The sequence below is a fragment of the Aethalodelphis obliquidens genome, unplaced genomic scaffold, assembly GCF_003676395.1.
Source record: "Aethalodelphis obliquidens isolate GAN/ISIS:26980383/991018 unplaced genomic scaffold, ASM367639v1 scaffold13, whole genome shotgun sequence".
NCBI classification, from domain to species: domain Eukaryota; kingdom Metazoa; phylum Chordata; class Mammalia; order Artiodactyla; family Delphinidae; genus Aethalodelphis; species Aethalodelphis obliquidens.
Genome location: NW_020837957.1, coordinates 8,116,898 through 8,139,869, shown reverse-complemented (window position 1 = coordinate 8,139,869; position 22,972 = coordinate 8,116,898). Strand labels below are relative to the sequence as shown.

General features: G+C 34.2%; 1 protein-coding gene across 2 annotated transcripts; it reads left to right on the top strand.

Moving 5' to 3' along the window:
* The first annotated feature begins 3 nt into the window (after positions 1-3).
* ZRANB2 (zinc finger RANBP2-type containing 2) lies at positions 4-18,333 on the top strand. Of its 2 annotated transcripts, XM_027114081.1 has the most exons (11): positions 4-346; positions 2,791-2,843; positions 2,934-3,042; positions 4,084-4,166; positions 9,243-9,319; positions 9,619-9,753; positions 10,915-11,084; positions 12,630-12,716; positions 14,673-14,831; positions 15,886-15,959; positions 16,479-18,333. In XM_027114081.1, exons 1-10 carry the CDS (start codon positions 291-293, stop codon positions 15,917-15,919), a joined length of 963 nt encoding a protein of 320 aa, XP_026969882.1. In that variant the 5' UTR covers positions 4-290; the 3' UTR covers positions 15,920-15,959; positions 16,479-18,333. The 2 variants fall into 2 exon arrangements, with proteins under 2 accessions (XP_026969882.1, XP_026969881.1); XM_027114080.1 differs by lacking the exon at positions 15,886-15,959.
* Positions 18,334-22,972: the final 4,639 nt, after the last annotated feature.

Sequence of the window (22,972 nt, the reverse complement as noted above, 5' to 3'; positions counted from 1 at the left end):
TAGTGCCACGGAGGCCTCCTTCCTAGGCTGTCCCGGCGGCGCCTGTTAGTTTAGCTCAGAGAATTTATTTGCATTGTAAGTCTTTCGGCTAGGAAAAAATCTCACAGGCATCTTTTTATGGAAAATAACGTTCAAACTCAATCCAGGCCGAGTGTTCTCACTGTCAAACCCTGTCGCAGTGATGGGAAGGAGTCAGGCAGCGTGGGGACAGCCCCGGAGTGCCCAAAGTCCCCGGCCCGCTTCCTCCTGTGAAGACGCAGCTGCGGGTGGCTGTGGTGGCGGCGTCCAAGATGTCGACCAAGAATTTCCGAGTCAGTGACGGTGACTGGATTTGCCCTGACAAAAAGTGAGTTTATGAAGGGTCCCGAATTGGAGCGGGGTTGATCGGTAGAGGTTTTCTCGAGTCGACTGGGCATCTTCCGTTTTTACGGTCTCTGGTATCACCAGCCGGGTGGAGGCGGTGAATTGCCGGCTCCCGGGCGGGAAGGAGGCTCTTAGTCTCCTCACTATGAGGTCTTTCGGGAGCCTTTGTTTTGAGTATGTTTCCAGCGTCTCCTAGATCATGTCTCTCCAAGTCAGCCCGTCGTTTTCGGGAACGAGATGGCCGCCCTTTTGCCCCACGCTCCACCCCCCGCCCCCGACCAAGTTTCAGCGGTAAGGATATCTCTCTAACCGTGGCCACCTCGGTGTCTGATCTCCTCCACGTGACTTTTCCCTGCAGAACTTGACTCTTGTTCGCGGAAAGCGTTCCTTTCTTGAACTCATGTTTTTGCTGCTCATAATTCACCTTTTTTTTTTTTCTCCAATTTAAACTTTCCTTACTGTTGATACTTTTTCCTCCCGAACACTATCCTCTTTTGGTTGGGGACATTCTGATTTTTTTTTTATGACCTTTAATCACCCCACAAAAATTGGACCTTTCGCCTCGTTAGAGCCGAAACACATGAGGCCTGTGTTTTTGCCTGCTCAGCCCTGGAGAATGCCTGCTTCAAAGAAGCACGTGTTTAGTAACTCTGCTGAAACCAGTGTGCTCTATTAAATTATTAGTACTATTTTATTGACGGGTCCTCAAGTAGGTCTGCCTATTTGGAGAGATACGAAAATTACTACGGAAGGTAATTGTCAGAAAAATGGAATGCACAACTCGTTCCAAAAAAAACATTTGATTTCTTGTCTCTAAGCTAGCCACAGATAGCATGTGGAGTTCATGGTAGTAAAGAGTAAAAGCTTTGAAGCAAATAAACCTAGGTTTAATTCCAGTCCTATTGCTTATAGATCATGGAACTTTAAATAGGTTATTTACCTTTGCTTAAAAAAAAAAAAAAAACCTAGGGTGGAAGAGCTCCTTTACAGTGATATAACATAGACTGTATGTGTAGAGCAATAAAATGTAGCAAATACTGATTGATAGCTGTGGATAGTAGTTTTAAAATCAAATGTCAAAGGAGAATAAGTCCTTATTTCCCCAGCATTTGTCTTCTATTCATATTTTAAACAGTTTAAGTGAAGCATCATGTTTTTTTACATAAAAAATTGATGGCTCTCGATTGCATAAAGATGAAGATGACTTGAAGGGTCTCAAGTCTAACCATTTTGAATAGAACAAACAAGTGACTTTTGTGTTGTTGGTTACTTGTAGAATAATGTGCTTTTGACAGTGTCATTAATGACAGTATACTCAAATATTTGAGGTAGGTTTTTGTAAGAGTGCATTTCAACTCAGTTACAGATATATGAACAGGGTAACTTCTACAATGTGTATAAATCCAGAAAACATTTTCGGAATATATTTTCAATGCTTATTGGAGTCATAAAGATATTCTTTAGGGGGGAAAAAACAACCTAAAAATTAATTGGAGTGCTTCAGTTTAGTGTCCATTCTGTATTTCACAACTTTATTTCATGCTAGTATAACACCTAAGAAATAATCAGCATTTTAAAAATTTTTAAATTTAATCTGTACATGTTATTCAGAGCACTTAGCATGCTTTTACTGACATGCAGATGCACTGTGAAGACCATGTTAGTGAACCCAGTAAGTTTTTTGTTTTTGTTCATTAAATATCAGTATAAAGTGATAGGTTACTTGATGTGTTGAGATTATTGGTTGTAGTTTTTCAGGCAGGTTTCAGAGGTTGATAAATATCCCCCAAAACTCAGTTTTCTTTTAATTATTGAACCTATTTATATTTTTAGTCAGTACAACCTATCTCCCTTTGTTTTTTACCATCCCACCTCCTATTTCTAACAAGAGTATTTTATTAAGATCTGTGAAGCTGTATCTGACTTAACTCATTTTCTCCCCCTTGGTTCACCCTTAGGATTTTGTATTTCTTATAATTCTTATTGTATAATCTTATTTTCTATACGAAGAATTACTTTAAAGTTTTTTTGAACCGCCGGTGCTTCATCAGTAATTGTTCAAGTGGACTCACATCTCACTTAAGCTTTGTGAGGGGATTTCATTATAATTAACGATATGTGCTAATAGGACACTGAGGCACAGAGATCCTCAGTGACTTACCAGGATCACATAATTGGTAAGTGAAAGATTGGAGTTTCTTATCCTCGACTTGTGACTTCAAATCTTGTATTTTTTCCACCTAAATTGTGAGGGTTGGTTTTTGGGTTTTTTTTTGTTAACATTGACATTAACGTGAAAAGAGATGGTGGTAGAAGTTCTGGACCCAGGTATATAGGGAAGACACATTAAAAAGTTGTGTAATAAGATTTTTTAAATTATATAAGTTTACTAGATGTCTGTATAAATTTTTTTTACTTTATTTTCAGATGTGGAAATGTAAACTTTGCTAGAAGAACTAGCTGTAATAGATGTGGTCGAGGTAAGCATTTAAGGAAGCTTCCTTTAAGACTGTGTATACAGATCATTTCTTTATTTTCCCAGATTCATACTTCATTTTTCTATTCTTCAGAGAAAACAACTGAGGCTAAGATGATGAAAGCTGGAGGCACTGAAATAGGAAAGACACTTGCAGAAAAGAGCCGAGGCTTGTTTAGTGCTAATGACTGGCAATGTAAAACGTATGTGTTTCAAATTATCGTCCTCACTTTTTCCCATAATAATATATATCTAGCCACTACTTGTTAATATTACCTACTCTTACTAGTCACATTGACAAGCCAAAGTAACCTTTAAATTAAAGGTCTGTTGATTATTATTAAGTATATATCTGACATAGTTTAAAGAACTTTTAAATTCTGTTTTTTAATGGTAATATTAGTTGTTACTAAGATGAATTATGTATACCAGTAAACAGATGCTTAAGGTGAGCTAACATTCAAAAAAAAGAGAGAAGGGTATTTAAAAGCACTAAAACCTATTTCTGTTAAAAAAAATCTCAAAAACTTTTAGCCTGTATCATTAATGTGAAATATACCACAAAATTTATTTTTCCTGTTTGCACAGTAATTTTAGAATCATAAGTTGCATACCATAGATAATTATTCCTAATTAGGTAGGTTTCTTAATATTTCTGGTTTTCACATGCTGTATTGATTTTTCCAATATCCATCTTTTCTGTTAAGCAGAGAATCAAATACACATGAAAGGAGACTGAATCAGAAGAGGGTCTTACACAAATTTCTGGTCTTACAGATACTAAGTTAGTATTAGATAACTTTCCAGCAAGATTAGTTGCTGAATTTGGGATCCAGTGCTTGAACTGATTCTGCAAAACAAATTTTTTTTAACATTATTTGGAAGGTATAACCTCACTCTTGAGGTGAATTTGGAGACTGGGAAATTAGTAGAACCTTTCGTTTAAAGTGGTATCTTTTCCCCCCTATGATGGCAGACTCTCTATAGATATAATTTGTCATTGATTTCTCATAAAATGACAAAGGCAGTCTTCATGCTGTATAGGTTTCGCTTCTCTGCTTAAGTAGTTCAGTCTGTTGGAACCATACTCTCTCCAGAATACGTACATTGGTACATATTCTTTGTAGCATCCTTAGTACACATTCCTTTATGATAGTTTACTCTACTTTTTATTTTAAAATTTTAAAAATTTACTATTTGTCTTACGTTATAGTCTACTAATTTGATATTTTTCACTTTTAAAGTTGCAGTAATGTTAATTGGGCCAGAAGATCAGAGTGTAACATGTGTAATACTCCAAAGTATGCTAAGCTGGAAGAAAGAACAGGTAATATTCAAACACAGTCCAACTAAATGATTTTAAAAGAACTAAACATTGAAATTAATAATTGTACCACTTCATAAGAGCACAGTAAATGAAGATTGTTTATTCTGCCCTTTTTTTGTGAGGGGGGGCCGCCACGTTGGGTCTTCGTTGCTGCACGCAGGCTTTCTCTAGTTGTGGCGAGCGGGGTCTACTCTTTGTTGCGGCGCATGGGCTTCTCATTGCGGTGGCTTCTCTTGTTGCAGAGCACAGACTCTAGGCACACGGGCTTCAGTAGTTGCTGAGCATAGGCTCAGTGCTTGCCGCACGCAGGCCCTAGAGTGTGCAAGCTTCAATAGTTGCAGAGCATGGGCTCAGTAGTTGTGGCTCACGGGCTCTAGAGCGCAGGCTCAGTAGTTGTGGCGCACGGGCTCAGTTGCTCGGCATATGAGATCTTCCTGGATCAGGGATCAAACCCGTGTCCCCTGCATTGGCAGGCAGATTCTTAACCACTGCGCTAGCAGGGAAGTCCCTGCCCTTTTTTTTTTTACCTTGTTTTTTTTCCCCTCATCCACAAAGTCATCTTTTGTTTGATAATTTCACAATTTACAAAGTACAGCATCAGGAGGCCTTATCCTTACAAGTAGTCAACATTAAGATAGTTTTAGAAATGTTTTATTCCTCACTCTTTCCTTTGCTGGTCTAAATGTTTGTTATTAGTAATGATAGAGTAGTACCATTTTTTTAATTCATTTGATATCCTAGTATGACAAAAAAGAGCATGGGGCACCATTTAAAGTAATTGTCTAAAGTTTAGGCAATAATTATCAAATTTGGCTATACATTAGAATCATTTGAGAAACTCTAAAAATCCAGATTCCAAAACAGAACTATCAAAGCTCTTTCCGGGTGAGTCCCAAAAATCTTCAGGTGATTCAGATAGTGTTTGGTAATCATTGGCCTAAATAATAACCTATCATCTGTGTGTGGTCAGTAGTGGGGTGAAAATATTTGCTAAATAGAATATAGTTTTCCCATTATCATCAGTTAGTGCAACCACATTATCAGTGTACTTCACATCTGATTTTATCATTCAGCAACTTGTACAATCAAAGGCTCCATTCTATATATAGTCACCTTGTCAGACCTAGACTTAGTAAACTATTTCCCTGTTTTATTTTCCTCTCTGACTGTAGACAATTCCATGCTCTGTATAGACTAAGACCTTTTAAATAAGAGTCTCCCTTTTTTTCCTTCCCTTACGTCTTTAAGGTTTACATTTTTTCCCCTGTATTTTTAATCTATCCCCCCCACACCCCTCTGGTTGTTTATTCTGTCTCCTTTTTGGTTTTATTTTCGTGGCCGCAGAATGTTGGGGTTCTTCAAGGTCCAATTCCTGAGGTCTCTTTTTTGCTCTATATTTTCTAGGCATTTTCTTCTAAGCCCTAAGTTTAAGTGAGCATTGGCACACCAATGAGAACCAAATTTATGTCTCTAGCTCAGACTTCTTTGACCTGTATATTCAGCTGCCTATTCAGCATCACCATGTAAATGTCGAACTCATTATATCCAAACTGAATTCATGATTTTCCCCCAGGACATGGCCCTCTTTTAGTGATCTCTTTCTCATGATTAGTACCACCCACCATATGCTTGTTACATAAACCAGAAACTTAGGTGTCCTTCTTAATAACTCCTTCACCTCTCCTGTACCCCCAAAAGTCTTTTCCATCATTACCCTGGGCAGAGATACCACTATATCTTGTTTCTTGGAAAAATAGCCATCTTGTTGGTGTCTGTACATACTCCCCTCCTGCTCAGTTGCAGCCAGGGTTTTTTTTTTTTCCAAACTAAAAACTCCATTTGTGTAAAACCGTTTTGATTGCTTTTAGGATAAAGTCCAAAATCTTTTAACAGTTTTAAAAATTGTAATTCCTAAAAGCCTTTTATTTATTCACATTCTCTTTGACCTATTTTGTGACTCCTTTAAAAGTTTCACTAATGCAAGAGCTGTAGTCTAACAACTGAAGTTGTCAAAGTTTGTTTGATAACCTCACTTTCCTTTACTCATTATCTTTTTTCTGTCATTCCGGTGTCTTGACTCTTTCCCATCTCCCCATATATAAGTAGTTGTCTTTTGCTGGTCACTGTTGAAGATGTGAGCTAATACATACTGTTGCTCTCTAGTTTCTCTTTACTATTTGTTCTGTTTACTAATTAATCAAAATACAGAATCATAGAATTTTCAAGTTAGTGTATCAGTTCTTCCTTTGAAGTACATGTTATATTCATCCCCTTTTCTCTCTTCATTTCCATTGTCACAACCCTAATTCAGGCCAGTTTTAAATCTGTGTTTGATCCTTTACTGGTCCTTGCTCATATTTTTCATTTTTTGAGACAAATTTTAAGATATGATTTTTATTTTAACACTTGCTAAAAACATACAGAGGTTCTTGGTAGCTTGTGTCATCTAAATTGTATTATAAAGCCTTTTAAAAAAAACAGCAAAACTCATTCTTTAAATGGTACCAGAATTGTGGCATTTCCTATACTAATATATTGAAGAAGTATTTTTTGGCCATTGGGCATGTGCTGGGGATACTTGAGTGAGCAAAACAGACATGTAAAGGCAAGGATCAATGAAGTCTTCTTTGAGAGAGCAATGTTTAAGCTAAGAAGTGAAAGTAGCAAGTTGAGAGATCACTTGTAAGCAAGAACAAACAGTTTGTGTGAATCAGGCCCTGAGACTTGAAAGAATTTAGCATATTGGATGAATTCCTAGGAGCTCCAGAAATCACTTCAGAAATAGGCAAAGGCCATGTAAATCATGGTAAGGAGTTTTATTTTATTCTAAATATAATGGGAAGTAACTGAAGGATTTTTAGCAGGGAGTGACACGTCTAATTTTCTTTAAACATTACTGGTTTATGGAAAAAAGAATTAGGGGGTAGGAGTGGCAAGAGTGGAAGCAAGAAGACCAATTTTTACAATATTCCCTGAAGAGCTTCAAACCAGTAGAATGAAGGAAACACACATAAATAAGCCAGTTATTCCTCTAACTCACTGATCCTGAAGTTTTTTTTTATGATAGAGCTATATTTCCCACGTATAGGGAAAGAGTTTGTGAGGTGTATTTGTTGTATGGGTTCAAACAGCATACCTTAATAATCTCTTTATTGTTAGCAGATTGTTTAGGTTCTTTTTTATGGCCTATGTGAGTGAACATGAAAATAGCTTTGTATTTGCTATCAAACTCACTTTAAAGTAATTTTACTTACATACCTATGCAAAATCTACCTATATGAGTTACAGTTCACTTTCTAAATCTTGGTATAATTGATTCTTTAGCTCCCCATATTTGCCATACCATTTTTTAGCTTTAGATTACTGACTAAACAAAGATCTCTACTAAAAGCCTTTTAAATAGGATTTTAATATAGGATTGTTTTAATATGTTTACATTTCCACATATAAATAGTCCAGTTTATCAGGCATTTTTCTGCACTGGCCTTAAAAACAATCATTCTGTTGTATCGTATTTTTTCTTTTTTTTTCTTATGTGAATCATTTTCCATCTAGATCCCGTGAATATTTTTGTCTTAATTTTTCACCAACTTCAAAGTATTTTAAGGTTTAGGTCTTTACTATTAGTCATCTCTTACAATTTGTTTATCAAACAACTTGTACCTTAGTCTCAGGACATACTGATATAATATTAAACATATATGTAGAGACAGGAAGTTGTATTGTTGAATTATAACTTTCTACAGTGTTTATATTCCAGAATTAACATTGAATTTGAGCTGTTTTGAGGTGAATATATACCCAGTTGTACTTGTTTCTGTTTCTTTATATTTGATACTCTGAAAAACTAGAGCCAAGAGTTTACTAAGGAAAAGTTGTTATTGGTATTTAAGACACTTTTCACTTTTGTATCATATTCATAAAAACAAAAGGAAATTCTTGTGTATTACAGTTGGAGTCTGTTTTGTGTCCAGAACAAGGGTGAAGGAGGAGGAAAAAAGGGATGATATAAAGTGATATCCAAGGATAAACACTGATACATTGCAGTGTTCACTGGTACAAAGTACAGTGAAGAAAGGAAGGATTTTGTATTAATGTGATTTTTTTTTTTTTTTAAGAAAGTTAATTTTATTACATTATTTTGTTGGGGCAATTACATGCTCTCTACTATTTGTTTGTGGCTCTTTTATGAAATGATGAGAGGGTAAGTGATGAGTTTTTTTTTTTTTTAATGTCCGTGATTGACAGATTTAAAGTCACAAATCTTGAATTTTTAAAAAATACCTTTTTATCTATAAGTTTATTTAACGTTTTGCTGGTTCATTAAATCCAGGAATCACTCTGTGTGCTGGTACTGTTCTGAAATATGAGGTAGTTAGATTATGTTACTTTTAACCACATCTCCATCTGTCAGTCTAAATTGTAGATATTAGTTGTGACAGCAAACAATAATGGTTTGCTGATCCTGATTGCTTTTTAGTAGCGTATTTTCAGTTGGGAAGTTACTGGCTTCTTCAGAAAACCTGAGTGACTTTTAACTGTATTTAAAACCAATTTGGATGTCCTTTATTGTGTCATTATATTTGTCTATATAATTAAAAATTTTCCAAGCTCTAGCTACATTTTAGCCCAGCAAAATTTCAGTTATCAAAAGATTTCAGACCATTTTCAACTAGTAAACAGTAAAATTTGATAGTTGGTTCTTATTGAACCCACTTCTCCCAGAAGAATTAGGGTAAACTACAGAGGAAAGTCCTTTTAAAAGTTGGTTATAGCAGAGGTTTAAGGAGCTGTTTTCCACTCATATTACACGCATTACTAAAATCATATAGGACATTTTGAAATTGAGAAGAGCTGTAAGTGTAGCCACGGGACTTTCCCAGCTATGGTATATAACTTGGAGACTTCTCTATAGTGATTTGGTGGTTTTTTTTTTTTTAGACCAGTAATTTATTAAAGGGATAGACAAATGTCTTTGATAAGATTTTCTTTTTTTCTATTGCTTGTAAGTGATTCTGACATGTTTTTTGTTACTTTGATGAATTCTTATAACAGTATATGCCCCCTCTTTTTTAGGATATGGTGGTGGTTTTAATGAAAGAGAAAATGTTGAATATATAGAAAGAGAAGAATCTGATGGTGAATATGATGAGGTAAGCTATACATTAGTGTGCAGGTTGAAAGCAGCTTAGAGAAACATGTTAGAAAATACCTTGCAAAAGGAAACTGTTAAATGTATCTCATGTTTGTAAGTACACTTTGAGTCTTTTACAGCAGCTTACCATTTTGTAGGAAATCCTAATGGATTTAAAACATATAACTGACATAAAAATGTATGTTAACCAACATAAAAATGTACATTAACCTAAATATATAAAAGTAATTTCTTTGAAAAAAAGTATTTATATTAACAGTTTCAGCTAACAGAAGTGTTATGAAACTTTTTCTATAGTTTGGACGTAAAAAGAAAAAATACAGAGGGAAGGCAGTTGGTCCTGCATCTATTTTAAAGGAAGTTGAAGATAAAGAATCTGAGGGAGAAGAAGAGGATGAGGATGAAGATCTTTCTAAATATAAATTAGATGAGGTAAATTATTTCCTTATATTTCCCCTTTGTCTTATTCAGGCTATGGGATAACATGTGAATGTCTTTGACAACCTTTGGCCCATGGTGAAGATGCGTTCTCCAATGTAATCATTTGTTTTCACAAAGATTTTGAGCTTCTGCTCTGCCAAGCATTATTCTGACTCCGGAGATACAAAGTGACTGAGACACAACCACCCTTCTCTTAAGGGAACTTAAATTCCAGAGGGGGAAAGGCATAAATGAAAGATAATTTAAATAGCAATACTGTGGTGTAGACACATGTTGTGATAGCAGAGCATTAGAAGAGCTACTTTGTTTTTAGTGGTTGGGGGATTTCTGAGGCAGTGGAATTTGAGCTGAAATTTGAGTGACAGAATGATATGAAGGAGCCTGCTGTAAGAGCTGGGGTCGGAGCACTTTTAAGGCAGGGAGGACAGCAAATAAAGTTTCCCCTAGCAGGAAACAAGCCAGCACCATCCAAAAAATCATACATAGGCTAGTGTGGTTAGAGCAGAGGGAAGAATGTAATGGGGGGGTCAGCAGCCACATTAGGTCTGGTGATGTTTTTTCTGTGGGGCCTGAGTGTAAAATGTTATGGATGAATAGATCCAGATTAAGGGTACTTTTGGGACTGAGCATAGGATGCCCTTGAATGCAGCTGAACAAATCAATGCAAAACAAGTTTTAAAAACAAACAAATAAGGTATATTTATCTGATCTGTGTTTTAGAGTGATGACTGTCAACATATTGAAATACTTGGGAGGCAGAATGGATTCGCAGTTAGGGAGACTACCTAAAAGGTTATGGTAGTATACTAAAGAATGAAGTTCTGAACTAAGACTGAGGGAGCTGGATTCAAGAACTTTTAAGGGAGTAAAACTGAAAATTCTTGACAGCTCATTTGGAAATACATTGTGATGAAAAAGAAAATAAGTATGACTTCTACATTTACTTCTTTAACTGTCTGAGACAGTCATTAAGTCTCTTTAGCTGAGGTGAGGAATGTAGTAGTCAGATTTCAGGACTGAGAATGAATTTGCTGAGGTGTTAGCTATATAATAAATCCATATGGAGATGTCCAGTACATAGAACTATTCATCATTCCTAGATAGCATGGATATCTAAATGTCTAAATATAATTGACTCTGAGTTTTCGTTAGGATGAGGATGAAGATGATGCTGATCTCTCAAAGTATAATCTTGATGCCAGTGAAGAAGAAGATAGTAATAAAAAGAAATCTAATAGACGAAGTCGCTCAAAGTCTCGGTCTTCACATTCACGATCTTCATCACGCTCATCCTCCCCCTCCAGTTCAAGGTCTAGGTCCAGGTAAACGGGTACAGGTCAAGGGTAACACCAGTCAAAATGTCAGTATCTAACTTCTTTACTTATAAATTTTGTTTTTCTTGACTAAATAAGCTTTCCTTTTATTTCAGAGTTTTCATTCAAGTCATCTTTTATAAGATAATTTTTTCTGTCTTAGTGCCATGAAGTTATTGTCCAGTATTTTCAGAAATAAAAAATTTTAATATGAAACTTCCTTAGTTCCATTTTAACACCATGCCTTTTATTAAAATAGACTTTAAAAATTCAATTAAATCATTATATATAGTGATACTGAGTTATCTAAGGAGATGGTTTACATTTAGAAATTTTAACGTAAATAAAGTGAAGATTTACATTTCCACTGATGATTTTAAACACTAGTACAAAAATAGGCATTTAAGTTGTTGCTTACTATTACTACACAGTGTTTTATTTGGTATATGTGTTCTGAATAAAGAAGCAAATTCATCTGTATTCTATTATCTTAATGCTTATACTTTAGAGCTGTCCAGGAATAAATCAGAAGATTTAATTTGTGTTGTACTTGAATATTATTTTGTTAGTAATGTAAAGTTTTAATTGAAAAGTCCCTCATTGTGCAGTCGACAATAAAAATGAAGTTTTGGTTGAGAAAAAGCAATACCTTATGTAAGCAATCTTCCCTTGAAGAACTATTTAGTTAAGTGAAACTATGTGCAATGAATTTTAACTGTATTGGGGAATAAAATATTAGCTAATTGAGTAATTAATAATTAGATAATTGTTAATTGAGTACTGTAAAGCCTGAAAATTTAAAAGAGTGATTATAAAGATAATTTTAAGGTAAAAATTATTGTTTTTCTGCAGATTATTATTTTCAGGGACAAATTAAGTATATAAATTAAATGAAATTTATTTCATTTCTTGACTTTTTAAATTCAAATGGACCATATCTCCCCTATGTCATTTTTCAGTAATATAATTACGTAAAACAGTGACAGGATTGTCAATGTAGTTTCTCTTTAATTCTCTAACCTTTGAGTAGACAGAAAAACCTGTGGATTTAAAAATGTACACATATCAACATTTAAGCTTTATGCTAGATAGTGACTAAGAAAATAGAAGGATTTTTAAATTGGAAAAGGGAAATTGATGGAAATATTTCACAGAAGTTAAATATAAACTGCAACATCCAGTATTTCTGGATGTGTAAGTCCCGGGATACTTCTAAATATTTGTGAACATATAAAGTATTCAGTGTTAATAAAGTGATAATGCTGGACGTTTTTATTTGTACAATCTCGAATGATTTTTAGAGAAGTTTTGTCAAACTTGGAAAGTAATAGTTGATTATTTTCAAAAATTATTACCTTAAGTTTTGACATAAGTATTAATACAGAATAAAAGTTTAAAATAAACCTTAAAATACTGTATTTTGAAAATATATGTCCCAAATAGTATTCTTACTATATGAAAATGAATTCTAATACATATTTTTCTTTCAGTGTTCGTATCACAAAGCTTAATTAAATGGTCCTGGGAAAAAAAAATCCTTCCATGTTGTTCCAGGTCCCGTTCAAGAAGTTCTTCCAGTTCGCAGTCAAGATCTCGTTCCAGTTCCAGAGAACGTTCGAGATCTCGTGGGTCGAAATCAAGGTGAATGAGGTAGCTTCTCTCTGTAAAGCAGAGAGAAAAAATATTTAAAGGCTGCAGAAGGCGTTGCTTTTTTTCCTCTTATTTTGCTTCTACTTGTCAATTTTATTTTAGCATTAGAAAACTAATGCACTTGCCTCAGCTTAATTTTCTCACCGTGAGACGTTTCCATTGCCAGCAGTGTGCCAAGACATTCCCATGATTGAATTAACATGGTTATTTTGCATTATGCAAGGTTTGCTATTTTTGTGCTAAACTGTGATGAAGTAGGAAGATGGAGCCAAGTTTTATCACCAAATGTCTGTTCATTAAAGTTATTTTGCAGTAGTAGTTAAAATAAATTGAGATATGCAAATAAAAAGTTTACTCCATATTTTAAAAGGAAGAAAAAGAACTGCCTCAAAACAAATTTTGTTTTGCATGGCAATTGTTTAAATATTTATAGAAACAATTTTTTCATTTATATTAGATGAAGTTTCTGGAGGGTTTTATTTTCATTTATCTGTAATATAACACAGAATATTGTACACAGTATGTATAGTATGTAAGAAATATAGAGTTCTTAAATTCCACAAATTAAATCAAGAAGTTTGGTTGGTTAGTCTAAGTAGGATGTGATCTTAAAGTAAGCATTCTTGTTAACTTCAGGTTGCATTTAGTTAGACCTGCAGAGGGAAAAAAATTTGTAGAGAAGCAAGTGAGAAGCTAGTTTTTAGTCTCTTGAAGTTTTTTCTAGTCTTGGTCAAAATATACTGCCTTTCTTTTTAATTTAATTTGTTTATCTATTAAAGGCAGCTAACATGAATAAGAGAACAACGAAAATTCCACTTGTGTGGAAAACACTGAAGTGTAGTGGTAGCTATTTTGGTAAAAATAATTGCTTAATAGCTTATTTTAGAGCCAATCTGTAGCATTAGAGGGCAACTGTAATTTGAGAACATTAAGGAGAAAAGAATGATATGCACACTTGTATTAAGCCAATACAAAATAGAGAGTAAGTGAGATTATTGTTATTATTATGTATTATCAATGTTTCATTTCTTTTATTTGAGTGCTTCTTAGGTGAAGATCCTTAAGTCCTAGTTCCCTTTGGGAAGCACTTTAATTAAGGTTTACAGAACAGCCTTCATAATTCTTTTCAAACATTTTTTTCATTGCTTATAACTTTCCAAAGAATTCTCCTTTTGGGCTTTCTGATTTTATTTTAAGCCCAAAGGTGAATTTTTTGGGAAGTTTGAGCTAAATTACTTCAACCAAAAAATGTAAATGAAGAAAAAAATTGTATTTAAACATTTGTGCATTTACCTCTGCCTGAAACATGTGAATGTCAACACTTCATACTTCATGGATAGTAATCCTTCATAAAAATAAATATTGTTAATATAAATCAAGTTTTAAAGTTATTCATTTTATTTTCCTTTGAATACTTAGCAATTTAATAGCTACTGTTCTTTGTCATTTTGTTCCCCTATCCCTGCTTTTTCTACAGCAGCTTAACTAATAAGTTGCATAATTCCACAGCAAATTGTTATGCTTACTTTCCTCAGGAAGTTGTATGATACATATTTTTTCCCCAAATGGAAGGATGTAGTTTCTAGACATAAAGTCATGCAAATGCCCACCTGTTAGCTTTGCTATTTATGTATACTTTAAAATGAAAGCCTTAAATTTTAAAAGAAGTATTTAATTCTACTTTAATACATTAAGCTGGTTTTTAATTGTAAGTAATGAGCACTTATCTTAGAATTTTTTAAAGTGATGAAATTAAAGTAAATTGTTTAAGTAGAATTATTTCATGGTTGAACCAGAGGTCTTCTGTTGAGTAAGCAGTAAGTATTCTTCCTTATAAAATTTTTATAGTTATAAATTCTGTTTGATTATTTTTGGAGCTATTAACTAAACCGTCTGCCTGACTTCTTCTTTTAATGAAATGTTTGATTTGTTTCTCAATCAATGAAGATCCAGCTCCAGGTCCCACAGGGGCTCTTCTTCCCCACGAAAAAGATCTTACTCAAGTTCATCATCTTCTCCTGAGAGGAACAGAAAGAGAAGTCGTTCTAGATCTTCTTCATCTGGTGATCGCAAAAAAAGACGAACAAGATCACGGTCACCTGAAAGGTTTGGGTTTCTGTAGAAATAAGAATGGGTGTTCTTAAGTGTGTTTAATAGAGTAACTGAACTTCTCAGTCAAGGATTAGATTTTCGTTATCTCCTTCGTTCCCACTTCAAATTATTCTTTTCAACTTTGGACTTCAAAAAACAGATAATTACTTTGTTTATCCTTTGTTCTTTGATCAGGTTGTTTAGAAAAGATCAAACCACTCTCTTCCACTATTTGATCATTTTGTTTAAATTTTTATTTTCATATATAATTATTATAGCCAACTCTCGGTTATTTCTGTCTCTTCAGATTTTAATTCAGAAGCTGTGTGTTGACGTAATTTAGAGGTTGATTTTTATCGGTATTAATTTATGCTCTTGATTTTACATTAAATATTAGAAACCGTAGGATTCTAGGGCATCTAATAAAAAAATTAACTATTACAGATCATTGGAAATCTGTCCTAATTTAAATATGTATCAATGCATTTCCACAACAAATTATTGTTTCATGCCCTTTATAAGGAAATTGTTCTTGTAGCTAATACATTTTTCATCTTTCAGTCCAAATCCTTTTTTTTTGTAGAGAAAGACCTTTACTAGATTACTTTATCTGTGTTGACATTTTTAAAAGTGGGAAAGTGTGTCATCTGTCAGCCTTTTCTGCAGCAGGCTAATTATTCGGATTTATTATTTTTCTCTTGGTTCTCAATGTCTACATAGTCATTTTAATGGCTTCCTTAATAATCTTTACAAATTTTTATATCCTTTCAGCTTGTGAAAGTAAGGATTAGATAAAATCTGATTTTTGCTGTGTTCAGTGCTAGGATTACCTCTCCTTGTACATAATGACTGGTTTTGCATCTTCCCATTTTGGAGTTTAGATGTTAAGGTTACACACAAGTAGTCTCATTTCTGTGCATTTGTTCCTTTGTAAGAAAATTACTCCATACTTCAATGAAACTCATTCTGTTGCTTTTTTTCCACGTCTGCAAATTTTTATCTTAGCCACATATAACCCCCCTAGTTTGTTGTCATCTAAACTTAATGAACATGTTCTCTATTCCATAAGCCAGGTGATTGGTGAAAACACTAAACAACCCTGAGCCCAGGGCCAACCCCTCGGAACACCACTACTTTACCCAGGTTGATATATTGCCTTATTCATATTAGCTGCATGAATATAATCCTGTAACTAATTGTACAATCATCTTGTGTGACCTAGATTTCCAAAACATAATTATTTATGGATATATATTTGCATACACAGAAGCCTTGCTATATCTATTTTACATATAGACTTACCACATTATATACAGTGTATCACAGAGAACGATTAAGTCACGCTGCCATCACCAAGTTTATATGTCTTTGTTGTATTAATCTGTAGTTTTATACAATTTTGCAAGGCTTTCTTTCATTACCTTAAATAATTGAGAGGTGGCTATATCGAGAGATTTTTAAATTATGATTGCACTGCTACTGGGCTCATATCCAAGGTCTAAGTACTAGTTAATTTTATGTGTATAAGTTTATATCTCAGATTTTAATTATTCCTCTTACCAGTGTAATGAGGTTTAATTTTTCGTATTCTCGAAGTTTTACAAATGCTGATATTCAGCTCCAGCTTACCAGATTACCTGCTTTCTCCATTATGTCTTACAGGCACCACAGGTCACCTTCTGGATCATCCCATTCTGGTTCCCGTTCAAGTTCAAAAAAGAAATAATGAATTAAAATTTACATCTTAAAAAAAAAAAAAAAAAGTACAGTGCATGAAGCATATTTTTTAAGAAGTTGGTGTCTTACTTGGTCAGAAGTGCTAAATCTGCTAGTAGAGGTGCATGCCTTTCATTGCTTTTCAGAACAATACAGCTGTGTTTATTTGTGAAATTAAAAGTAAATGGTATTTTAAGCCATAATGTCCCAAAATAGATGCTTTGTTTATCATTCGTTATTTACAACCATTTGCTTCATTTAAAACCATCTCAGCTATAACAAAGTACTTTGTTTTTTAATTTGAACTCTTGTTTTTCTCATCTCCAAATATGAGCATTACCTAGGCTTGTCTGGACTTTGGGCATGGAAGCAAGACTGTGGTAAAGTAGTTGGAAACAATCTGTTTATGTTAATCCGGGAAAAAGAGTCAACCTGTTTATGTTAACCTATGTGGAAGTGATTCTTATTAACTAGTTGTAAAACAGTCAACTGGAAATTTCTTTATTTTAAAATTCCCTATTTTAAGGGTGCCTTAGAATCGTCGTTTCTCTTTTATCCAGTTTTACTTTTTGCACCACCAAGTTTAATACAGAAAAGTTTTGTGAATTGGAGAGGAGAAAGGTGTTTATTTCTCCTTTCCTGACACGTAATTTGGAGCAAGAATGCCAAACAGTTCATCTCTACTAATATGGTTGATGAGAAAAACATCTTACTTTAAAATGTTTAATATTTTTAGGAGCTTTGTGTGATATCCTTTAAAAATCTAGTTATCACATTATAGGGTAGACAGTTAAATCATAGTTAATGAGGGACAAATTGAAGAAAGTTTTTGAAGTATATTTCTCTTTGGGTGAAAGACCAACAGACATTGTGAATTTAAGTGAACATTTGCTTTGAGATGTTTAATTTTAAACACATTGCATAAAATTTTCTTCTGAGTTAAAGATGAATGCTTATTTCCTCATGACATAAGCAGAAATAATTGTTCCTATTCACTTGAAATTACTTATGGCTTAAAATACTTTCAAGGTTTATTTCTCAAAATTAAAATCTGGTCATTTGAGCTCTGTTCTGTCTTCTGGTTTTAAAAATGGTTTCTCTTAACAGTATCTTCAGTGACAATGCAAGGTAAGTATATTAAGGGAAGTTGACAATTGTGCTTGGGAACTTTTTGTCATGGGGATCAGTATCCACATTTTTTGTTTTGGGTGGGGGGTTTGTTTGTGTTTCCATAATATTAATGTCTACTGCAACTAAAAATTAAAATGTTTTAAGGTACTTAGTAGACAGAGCAAAATGATACTTGTTTTTTTATTTTGAAACGAGTGATTTTTCTCTTCAACTCATCTAAAGATGAAAGCGAAATAGCTTAAGTAGAAATATTTTGATAATATTTTTACAATGAACTTCCCCTGCTTTTTTTATGTCTTAAAATTTTCTTTGCTACATTTACTGTAGGTTGCACAAGAACTTTACTCTCTTGTAATTGTGCCTCAGACTTCTTGAAAGTCCACCTTCTAAATTGCCCATATGATCTTCTAGATTCTACATGTTATCGTTGGTTTATTCTTGTGCTTTCTGTATTTAAAACTTTGGCTGTACTAATAAGTAAATGCAAGGTTATAAATTTAGCTAATAGTAGTTTACAGACAATTCAAATGATTATGATTTTATTTGGTTTAACTAAGCTGTACTAGTTCATTTCGTAAGGAAATGATGCTGTAGACAAATGTAAATAAAGCTTGTGAGTCGAGCATCAAGTGGTGTTTGTTAGAAATAAATTAGAATTTTTAAGCTCTGATTTAATGTTCATTTTTAAGCTATTTACAGTCTGGTTTGTTTTTTGATTGTGCATCTTAAACTCCCTATATTCACTTACCCTTTATGTAAGGTCACCTTATTTTTATATATGAATGCTTGGTTTAAAACATTCCAAAGCCATGATCACTATAACCTTGGGCACTGAACAATTTTTGTGACTTTTTTAAACAGAAGAGTACCCAAATTAGTTGAATATTTTATACCAGAACATAACCTTATTCCATGTGGCAAAAAACATGCCATAGTGTGCTTCCATTAAAACTGTCACTTTATAGCACTCAACAAGTATCCCTTTTAACTGCCAAGGGTTCTTAAATTTCCATGTAGAATCCTTCATCTAAACAACATTGAATGGTTGGTATCTGATAACAAATGTTCAAGTTCAGAGCAAGCTCTAAGCATAAGACCATCTCTAGGCACTTACCAAGGTAAAACTAATCTTTGATTTTTTTTTTTTTTCTCATGTCTTCTTGATATTTGGCATCCACAGCTAGTGTTGTAGATGCTGGTGAGAAGGTAGGGAATTTCTCCCTTCTGCCCCACCTAACAATTTTGACATAATCGTTAGTTGTTTTGTTTTGTTTTTTAATAGAAATAGCATTATAGCTTTCCTGAACTGGAAATAGTTTTATTTCTGGAAAACAGTGGAGAGTTTTAATTTAAAGACAATTTAAGGTATATAATAGTGATTTGCAGGCTAATTCTTCCTGTCACCTTTATACACTACAGTATATCATCCCCTGTTTTACAAAAAGGAAGATTACAGTTTAAGGAAATTAAAAACTTGCCCAAGGGAGCCATAGGAGTAGCATAATGGGGATTCAACCTCAAGTCTGATGGCAGATTTCAGTATTACCTCTAGTAACAACCAAATAACATGTTTGAGAAGATAAATGTTAAGCCAAAATGGTCAGATGTTTTTTAATCTGATTTAGTAAGAAGGTGTTAATTTCAGTCATTTATAGGTAGGTAGATTGGTAGACAGGCATACTATTTTGAAATATCTTTAAATATACAGGAAAGTTGCAAAGGTTGTATGGAGAGTTCCCATATACTCCCACCGAGTTTCCACCATGGTTAGCGTATTACCCTGTGATTTTGTCAAAACTAAGAAACCAACATTCATGTATTACTGTTACTTACAATCCAGATTTTGTTTGAATATCAGCATTTTTCTATTACTCTAATCCAGGATACCATATTACACTTTTTTGTCACGTTTCTCCAGTCTCCTCTGGTCTGACAGTTTTTCATTCTTTCCTTGCTTTTGATGACTTTGACAGTCATGAGGAGTACTGGCTGGGTATACTTTAGAATGTCCCTCATTCTGAGTTTGTCTGGTTTTTCTTGTGATTAGACTGGAGTTGTTGGTTTTTAAAGCAAATACCACAGAGGAAAAGTGCCCTTCTCACTACATCATGTCAGGGATACATGATATTCATATGACATCACCGGGGATGTTAACCTTCATCACTTGATTAAGGTAGGAATTGCCTGAAATCACCATTGTAGTTCATTTTTTTCCCTTAATTTATTCCATTCTTTGGAAGCAAGTTACTAAGTATAGCCCACCTTCAGAGTAGGGATAGGGAGAATTCAACTCTACCTCCTGTGGGGGAAGGCTGTCTACTCATATTTGTAATTCCTCTGTTACAAAGATTTGTCTCCTATTTATTTACATCTGTATGGACTTCCACATATTTATCCTTTAAGTGAAAGTTCAATGCTATGTTGTTTTATTGCTCAAACTGTTCCCAGCTTTGGCCATTGAGAGTCCTTTGACATGCCTCCATTCTCCAATAGAATGGAAGGAAGGAAAGGAAGAATTGTTGAAGAGGGAGGTTTATCATCAAGTAGGTGAGGGAATAGAATCTAGACCTGTGGTGGTGGTAGTAATGATAGCTTTGACCTTATAGTATCAGGAAGGATGAATCCAGGTAGCATTAGAGCCAAGTTTATAGTCACTGAGAGTGACCAGTAAACACAGTTGTTTTTATTTCCCCAGCCACATTGAACCACATGGATACTTACAGGAGGGTAGAGGGTGTTGAAGCATTGCACACAGATAAAAGATGAACGTGTGATAACTCATAGTTCCCAAATGCCTGTATTTAGCAAAATAAAAGGTACTAGCATAAGAAAAATATTTACAATAACTGGTAAATTCCTAAATACATAAATGAATGATTAAAGTGTATCTAAGATGAAGAATGCTATACAGCATTATCCAAGAGAAAAAGAAGACCTGGGGTTTGAAGCTAAAATATATATACGACAACCCCTTGTGGGGGAGTGCTCTTATAAAAATGGGGGAGTGCTCTTATAAAAATACTTCATGGTAGAAATGAAGTCTGCTAAAGTGGGAAAAAAAATCAGTCTTGTCTGAATGAAGAGGCAAACTCTTAAGGAATTGACTTGAGCAGTCTTGAAGGACAAGTTTATTGATGAATAAGGTGAGCTTTAATTTCTTTGACTCCCCTGGAGTCAAAGAACCAGATTTGAATTTTTACATCATGGTACCTGTATGACCTTGGACATCGTTATGCCTTGCACACAAGTATACAGCAAATATTGGCTATTAATTTCACTCCCTACTTAATGTTTTCAGTTATTTCATATATACTAATACTCAAATGTTTATTTCCTACTTACTCCTTTCTACAGCACCAGATCCATTTCTCTCACTGCCTACTGTGTATCTCCTTTTAAATATCAAACAATTCCACCATACCTAAATTCTCCCCATGCAATCTCTCCATCAAAACTAGTGTATTTCACATCGATAAACACCATTATCAGTGACTTTGGGGATCCTCTTAGATTTCTCTTTTGCCTCCCAACTCCATACCAAATAAATCTGATTTACTCCAGAATCGATAGTTCTTAACCCTCAAGCCTGCACTGCTCCATTACTACTATCACTGCTTTGGTTTATGGGCTAAGATAACTACAGTTGCCTCCTAAATGGTCATTTGGCCTCCAGTCCTGTCTGGCATATATAGTAGGTTTTCCACAGTATTTGCTAAATGCTATTTAACCAAGCAGTGATCCTTTCATTACTCATACCAGAGTGGTCTTATTAACAAGCAGTTTCTGTTCATGTAATTTCCTTGCTTAACATCTTTCCTATGGGTTTCAGGATTAAACTGAAATCCTTTGTGTCACCGTCCCTTCCCCCAGCCCTGTCAATTCCAGCAAGCTTGGGCACATAGCCTATATAGCTAGCCACATGAGCCATGCTGAACTACTTGTGATAGATTTTCATCCACGTACAGGCTTCCTATGCCTGAAATGCCCTGCACACTCCTCATTACCATCCCTTTTTCACTTGGCCTTCATGACAATTCAGAACACTAGGATGCCGTCCCTGGTTCCTGAGTTTCCATAGGAATTAGGTGAATTTCTTGAAAGGCCTTACCCAGTATTTCTGGCCCTTTCAGTGTTCTCTCACAGCAAGCACTTGGTGTTTGGCAAGGGTGTCAATATCTGTCATGTTTCTTACAAGGTTTTAGTAATTTGTTTTCATCCAATGCTACTAATGAATGCTTATTCTTTACTGGAAAATATTTGATTGCAGGAGTTTTTTCCTGAAGTTGTATCATGACAGCCAGTTACCAAACAGGTCTCAATTTTTTTTTTCTATTAAAGTTTAATAGGTCCATTTCTTCACAAGCTGATAAGGTTTGAATTTACTTATCCAGCTATGCTTCAGTGTAGTATAGAATCTAGAAATTGCATGTAAACACTGTTCATTGTCCTCAATTATTTAAAGTATGCCAACTTACGTTTATTGTAAACAGCTTAGGTAAGGTTGGAAACAAAGCCTCACTGGTATACATTTTGAAATCTGTTTTAGTTTCTTTTTATATCACCAAGGACAGAAGCACTAAAAATTTTTCTGGAAGTAAGATTTTTTTTGTCAATTATTGGTTTTTTCCTAACATGTCTCTGCAAAAATACTAACCTAAGCAACTTTGCTTATGAATTGGTAAATTGAGTTCCTTTAGAATGTATGACTCTTGAACTAAGTGCATTGGGGTGCATCATATGCAAAATAAGCAGTGAATTTAAAAATTAGCCTTAGTGTTCTGGTGTAGGACCAGATAATAGAGGTCAAAATGGTTTAGTGTGTATTAAAATAATGTCATAAATGTACTTGGGTATTTAGAACAGTAAACGTATTACGTACTACTTATAACCATGTTTAATAAGTATGGCTTTAAGGCCTTAAAAGCTTTTAGTAGAAGAAAATAGTGTAAAATATTATTCATTGATAAGTACACCAGTGAAGTTCAATTTACTGGCAAAAATGATTTGGACATTTATTATTAGAAAAGTAAATTATGAGTTATTTGCTCATTAGTGAAATGAAAACCTGAAAATCAAAAATGGAAGTGGTTTGGATGAAACGAGTGTGACAAATTAGTCTTTAATTATATTAATCCTCTTAGTGACATTATTATCTCTGTATACAATCTACCTGTTGACTTCAAGCCTGCTGAAAATGTTGCCTTTTCAATGATTAAATACTTCACATCAGAATTCTGAGCAGGAGGATAAATCATCTGCATTCTTGTAATTTGGAATCTGTGGCTATTAGAGCTTAAGAATTTTAATGT